General features: G+C 36.6%; 1 protein-coding gene across 2 annotated transcripts in view; it reads right to left on the bottom strand.

Annotated features, from left to right (window-relative positions):
• The window catches only part of LOC127647215 (uncharacterized), a 49,639-nt gene that overhangs the window by 4,728 nt on the left and 37,411 nt on the right, over positions 1–7,500 (bottom strand). For both annotated transcript variants that reach the window (XM_052131346.1, XM_052131345.1), the window contains exons 12-14: positions 534–617; positions 240–338; positions 1–84 (exon numbers count right to left, since the gene is read on the bottom strand). In XM_052131346.1, the coding sequence (XP_051987306.1) occupies positions 1–84; positions 240–338; positions 534–617 (267 nt within the window). The remainder of the gene's footprint in view (positions 85–239; positions 339–533; positions 618–7,500) is intronic.

Here is a 7,500-nt window from a genome sequence, read left to right as displayed (position 1 = left end):
CCCAATCAGCAAATGAATATGTGAAGTTCATAACTGTCCAGAGTAACTGCAGAAACCCGATCAAACATCCCCATCCCACAGAATCTGGACATGGAGAAACAATATATGACCTTTATATCATCAAACAGTCTTTAAAGTGACTTTATAAACCTGAACTTTATAATGCACTGAACTGTAAACTGAAGTTATATGAAGACTGTTGAAATTCATTTACAGAGTTTATAAAATCATTATTGTACCTGTTTCATTTGCGAGTGCTGTGATGCAGAAATAGATCATTACTGCATTCATTAATGACATTAACACGAGCCACACTGATCTTCTGACCAAAGGTGAACCTGAAACACATGAAACAATATTTTCATTCATTTTATTTTCTATATGAACATTAATAATAATCAGGATTATAAGTGACACACTTTTCCTTCATAGATCCTCAATTCATGATGACTGACAGAGACTCAAACATTTGTGGGTAATAAATGAATCATAATATGCATTTATAATTATCAGATCATAATTCAAACACTTACAGCCGATTTTTTCCCCACATGTGACATTCCAGTTATATCGTGTCACTGTTGTCAACACTGGCAAAACTGCAACAATGAAGAATCCTAAAAACAGGAGAGTAATTATATTAATATACTGTCAGACAAATCAACACATCTAATGAGATGTAAATAATAAACAAATACTAATTAATTTTGGAGCACAATGTGTGATCAGGTGATTTAATGAGATTCATAAATAATATTCACAGTAACATTTACTCAACAGTTCTGTCTGTGACACTTTAATTATATTTTAATCATTTTTAACAAAGAACATGAGGGTGATTTATTTCTTTAATGAAGCTAAAAGCATTTAATTGATGAAGTGTTGAGAGCGCAACATTCATATAATCAACAGATGTAAAAATATTTAGAAATGTTAAACTCGAATCGCTTTAAATGAACGACTTCATATATATTGATCAAAAATCCATTTTGAAAGGTTTGTTTTATATAGAATACTACATAGTGTGTGTGTGTGTGTGTGTGTGTGTGTGTGTGTGTGTCTGTGTGTGTCTGTGTGTGTGTGTGTGTGTGTGTGTGTGTGTGTGTGTGTGTGTGTGTGTGTGTGTGTGTGTGTGTGTGTGTGTGTGTGTGTGTGTGTGTGTTCTAATACTCGATTCCGATTGGCTGGATTCGCACAGGTTGTTCCGGTCAGATATTAATGAGCTGTTTGTAACCATAGCAACATAACATTACAGAGCAAGCAGAGTGGACAAATTGTGATGTCATTAATTCAGTTAATCGTGCAGCCTTGATGGACACAAACACTTAGCTGATGATTACATCATTTATTACGTAAGACGTCAAATTTACACATGTAATTGGTGTAAAGTGCTCCGGCAATTATTTACAGGTGCAGAACCATTTTATTATTATTACTGAACGAATTATTTAACAATTAATATTTTACTAACTAATAATTTAGCGTTCACTAATTGAACTTGTCAGACATTCAGACAGTGGGGGATTTATATTTATTTATTATGTTTTGAATTAAACTGCATTATTGAACAATAACAAAGTCCAAAATGATCGTACCAATATCAGCCAGATGTAGTGTTGGGGATGTTATTTATGATTTATTATTAAACGTGGATCTATAATATATTATAATGCCTCACATGGAGCTGTTGTGGAGATAATATGTAATATCTTGTTTATTTAATGTATCTGTTGTGTGTATTACTTGTGCCAGTGTTACTGTGTCACAATGACTTTATGACAGTGACACTTCATCTGTTTATATCACTTATCTCTACACTTTACTATAGATCATATTATTATTATAGTTCATATTCTCTCTCTCTCTCTCTCTCTCTCTCTCTCTCTCTCTCTCTCTCTCTGCTGGATTATTTCTCAATGCTCTTTTATCGCTGTATGATGACTTTCTAAACAGGCAGCATGTATGTTAACTGAGGTTGAGATGGTCACAACACATACCAGCAACATGTATGTAATTAGATTTACAGAACATCCGTGTGCACATACATCATCTGCAGGTCAGTCATGTTACTGGATACACAGAGTGGCGCAAGAACACCGAGACAAATGAGACATCACTCACGAGAGCTGATGTTTTTGTGTCACCAGATGTGGAAGAATGTCGCTAAAGCAGATTACAAAAGTCGCTAAAATGGTCGCTAGTTGCTTGATTGCTCTTTTACTCGCTAAGGGGGTTTGCACGTTGTTATCGCGTTGTCTACGTGTTAATTTTTCACGCGTTGTTTACGTGTTGTTAACGCGTTGATAACGAGTTGACAACATGTTGTTGATTTCATGTGATTCTGAGCCATTTGGCCACTTGTCCAGTTTGAAGGGGTGAGTGTTGCACTTTTCCATTGGCTGCTGAGTTGTAGGGTTAAACCATTTCTGTGAGCCTGGGGGTTTGCCTGCCACTATTTAACATACTAAGATCCTCTTATTTCTTGGTCCTTTTCTTCCCTTTGTGTGTAGCCTATACAAATGTAATATTTGGATTGCAGTTTTACGACTTACAATAAATTATTATTATTATTTTCATCCAGATAAATTGCCCCCTTTTGCTCCTTTACTGCCTATTGTGGTAAACAAACACATTAGAGGAAATTCATGCTTTTTACACCATTCATCAACTTTAGTTTTATATCTTAAAAAACATTAACAGATGTGCGGGGAAAAACTAACAGCAGTGGTACTCATTTAATGTTGGTGTAGGATACAGACCATTGTAATAAATACTGTATATGTCTTTGGAAAACAACATGAACCTTTTTCAGCATTTTAATTTAATGTATGGCTTTGACCAGCAGAGAGCACAATGTGACTAATTATGGGGCTTGTTAAAACCTAAACGGACCTCTTTTTGTTTAGACATTAAGCACTCAGACATATGTACACATGTGATATTACCCATTTTGATGAAATGTACAGCCTTCCAAAGACTGTCAGGATTACAATGAAAGTTTGTAATTAGGTCAGATAGTAACTGATTTGACTGTCCTGACAGCAGATGTACACTAGTGTGCCAAACTCCTAGGTCATCCTTAAAATTCTTATTAAAGCCTAAAACCTGAGAAGTGTTTAGCCAGTTTATTATTCCCATCTTTTAGAGGAGCTAAAATATTCTGTTTAGGACCTGTCTTAATGTTAGGCCTGCACCAGCTTGTTGCATAAGTTAGGACCTCTTCTATAGACAAAGAGGGGAAGATCATTAAAATGCTGGGTATGCTAATGCTTATGCCGGATCAGAGGCCAAAATAGGCCAGTGTTTAAGAATAGTGTTCTGACAGAGTAACTTTTACCCTATTTGACACTTTTTTGTAAAAGATCAAACTAGAATTTAAATGCACCTTGGTAAGCCTCATCAACACACTGTAAAGAGGAGGCTCTGTCCCAAAAGCTTTATTTTTCATTGCAGCAGCTTTATCAATTAGTTCCTCGTTAGAATGACATCTGAGCTCTTGGGTAAACCATATTCCAGAGCTCGATGAGCACTGCTGGCTAGGCAGATTGTAGTCTTATCTGTTTATGCCACTGCATAATTCGATCCACATATCCAAAAAAGACGAACGTTTATGATCATATTCAACTGAGAACGTAAGGTCAGGAGGTGTCTATTAGTGTTAAAAACATAACTGTGTAAAATACTTATCCCATGAAACGGCTGCCATTTGTGCCATTAAGGCACAAAAAAATGTCCCAAAGTGTGTTTCCAAAGCTTAAAGTTATTAAATGAAGTGTTCTTGTTAACATGATATATGATAAAAATACTATTCTTAAAGAGTAACATACTATATTTAATCATTTTTCATTCGTACATTGCCAATTTCACATGTCCGTGCTGACCAACATGACACTTGCATCTAAAATATCACCAAATAAGTTATACATTTTTTTCAAACATTTATTATTTTCAGGATTTTATGTGTGTCCCTGTATATATAAGCTATATTTATTTAAAATAAATCGTATTTTTTGGTAAATATTTTATGATTTGTGTCCGTCCCTCAGTTTGACTTACCACCGTCACACTAACTTGTTTTATCTATAAATAATGTACTGTTACTTTAAATGACATCACAGAGTGGAAATGACATAATTTGAGCCTTGTAGCCACCATGAACAAAAGCAGGCAAGTACTGACATTCTTTTACTTTGTTTATTTGTTGCTTTTTCATGTTAGGCAGTGTCCTCAAGCTCAAACCAACCAACAGTTTGGCTTTGACCATCAGAGGAAAATAAAGTACCACATGTCTAAATGCACATTAATTAAAGGTTCAACATTAACTGTTTTCTCTTTCTGTAGTTGTTCATATTTCAGGTTGCAATGTCGTGAGGGACAGATGCAAAAATAATTCTGATCCCCCGGCCTCAAGCCAGGACATCAATTTGGCCATGCTGGAGATGGGTGCGAAAGCAAATCTAACAGACCATTCACACCTCACAGCTGTACAAAAACAAAAAATAGCTGTACTGCCTCCCCGTTTAGCACCGGAACCAAAAATTATGCAACACCAATTGCTCTAGATCAGGTTCCACCCATCTCCTAAACATACAGAGCACACACTTTTATTACGACACATCTTTGAACAAAATAATGGCCGAGATTCTGAAGATACTAATCCACTGAAGATCTGGCCCACCTCTCACATACACATAGCCTCTCACACATAGGACATTACAAACCTGTTTCCATAAAACAGGCACTATTTACAACTTTCGTTTTAAATACTGTAATATACATGGGACATGTGCATGGCTACAGTCACACATCGATGATTTAATTACTAATTGCAAGCAACAAAATTTCAAACATTTCCACCTACATATAAATCAAACCAATTGATTGTTGTTGGAATGGTTTCCAACGCATTGCTAATAACAATATAAAAATAAAATAAGTTGACGATATGAAATGCAGACGCTTCTATCGATCACTACACATTTTGAAAATAAGCATATATCATCGATTGTGACTTAGCCACCAAATCACACATATTAGATAATTTTGAATGAACACTGTTATTATTATATATGTCTGTAACTGTGATTCTACTATCATAGCATTATTATTATAACTATATGTTTAATGATGCCTGCCACTGATGAAAATACTAGTTATACTGACTTTGTGGTATGTTTCCTTTAATTTAGTATCCACTGTAATGGATGATACATGTTCTAATTGCCTTGAACTCTGTGCCACCTTTCCTTTAATTAATTCAGATTAATTAGTCCCCTTTGCATTTTTAAAGACACACTTGAGACCTGGATTACCACTCGCACTGGTGACATTGATTCATTGTTTGTCTTTTCATCATGTATTACTCAACCATTTCTTGTGTCAGTTAAGTTCTTCAGAGTTTCATCTTTACACGGTCATTTAAGAAGCTGTTCAGGTGTATATGCATTGCCAGGGAGAACTCCTTCACCTAATTGAGGTCTGCCCAGAAGACCACCACTGGAGGTGGCAGAGAATTCTTCAAAGAGTCAGATCATCATCAAAGGGAAGGTGCAATGTTTCTCCATGATGAAATGACATGTCGACTGAACAAGCCACAAATGCCTTGATGGACTCTATGAACTGAACGCATGTGCTAACCTCAACCAGACACAGTAGAAAAAATAGAAACTAAGACACAATGACCCCACAGGGACTCTTCTGGAATTGTCCCCGGGGGTCAAGCGGAGGAAACTGTAAGGCTGACATCAAGAGGTCATAAAAGTAAAAGAACTCTGCGAGAACCAAGTCATAAAAACTCTCACACAGAAGAACATCTTCACCTGAGTCAACACATCCTACTGAGCAAGGACAATAAAACACAAATCTCACATCTGACCTCTACCTAACCTCAGGCCAATTTAGGCACAAACATCTGCCCCCCTCCTCATCTACATGCAACAAAATATAATATGTGATGTATACAAATAATGTAACTAGTGGAACATGTTTGGTATCATTTAAAATGTCTCAGTGCGTCTGGTATAGTGTCTTATTCCCAGGTTTGTAAACTTAATGACAGCAAAGTTATAAGGTCTTTGCCAAATGCTTTATAATTCTGGAGGTCTGTCTCCATCCCTGCTTGTATGTTAATGAAGTATGTCCCCAGGACTTCCAAACCTAACCACTCCCAAAATCCCCTTTGTCCATGGTTTGGGTATTTAAGGAGAGGCGACACATTGCTCAGGGCTCTCTGTAATCAGACGAACCCAAACAGTTTACTGTGTGTAGTTTATTTCAGGTCATAGCAATTCGAATTTCTTATGTTTTGATAAAATGTCTAACTTTGACTTATCACTGTCTAATTGGAATTGATGAATTGATTATGTTACCTGATCAATAAATTGTCAACATTTGATTTATTCTGACTGACTCTGACATTGTGTTTCCCAAACTGATTAAACGATTCGTATGTTACCGCAAGTCTGCGTCAGATTAGTGACGACTAATATTTGGCATCGATTCAAGTGTACTTGGTTTGCAAAGACAAAAAGGGAATTTCCGTTTAGAACAGCAAACGCTGCTTGACCAATCTAAATCCGGGTGTCTTACCTCTGTTTTAATTTGATGTTTCTCCAGATAAGTGTACGTGGGGAAACCACGCATGGCCAATCCAAAGCTATTATAAGAGAAGTTATGTTGGTCAACTTACATCTGTAATAGTGGCCGTGACCTCTACTGAAGAAAACGTTAAGTTACATTCAAGTGTGTGCAATTCCATGGGGCGATACTGAAGTATCTTTGATTGTGTATACGTGAACGTGACCGATCTCAGGTATATAGCAATTACCTCTGTTTGATGATCCAATACTGGACGCTTGTGATCGTGAGACCCGCGGTGTAGAGAAAACACGCGAGGACCTCAAAGCGACATAGTTTCTTAATCTAAACGGGTAAAATATAATTAAAGGAGTTAAAAGAATAATCAAACATTCGCTCACTTTTAATGATGCTCAGATATCATTAAAAACCTTTTTCATTTATGGAGTCAGATGAAATAACGAGATAATACATAAGAGAAAATGTATTTCATTTAATATTGTTGTGTTGCGTACAAAGAAACACAGTAACGCGCAGAGACCTTCACCCGTATTATTGGAGACCGCCATTGGACCGATAAACGGGCTTACAACAGTGTAAGGTCTAGTGTCCGTGTAAGCATTATTTCTAATTAACTTGTGGTGTCTCTCTCTCAGGACTGCACTCTAATCCAGGGGATAATGAATCCCCTGGGGAAAGGGAGGGTTAGATGCCGTGATGACACCGGTAAACCAAACTTAATAGAACTCAACTCAAACTTTATGTCCCTGCCACCTTTTCATTTCTTTGCAGTTCACAGGTGTGTTTTTGTCAATGTAGTTACTAGGTCAGTTGTAGAACACAGGACCTCCTCCAGCTGATAGAGAAGATCTCTTCTCCCCCATCTGTCAGTAGAAATATTTCTGGGCTGCAAGACAAATTGAC

This window comes from Xyrauchen texanus, chromosome 8 (assembly GCF_025860055.1).
Source record: "Xyrauchen texanus isolate HMW12.3.18 chromosome 8, RBS_HiC_50CHRs, whole genome shotgun sequence".
Lineage (NCBI taxonomy): Eukaryota > Metazoa > Chordata > Actinopteri > Cypriniformes > Catostomidae > Xyrauchen > Xyrauchen texanus.
The sequence above is the reverse complement of the archived record's forward strand: the minus strand, read 5'-3'. Positions and strand labels throughout refer to the sequence as shown.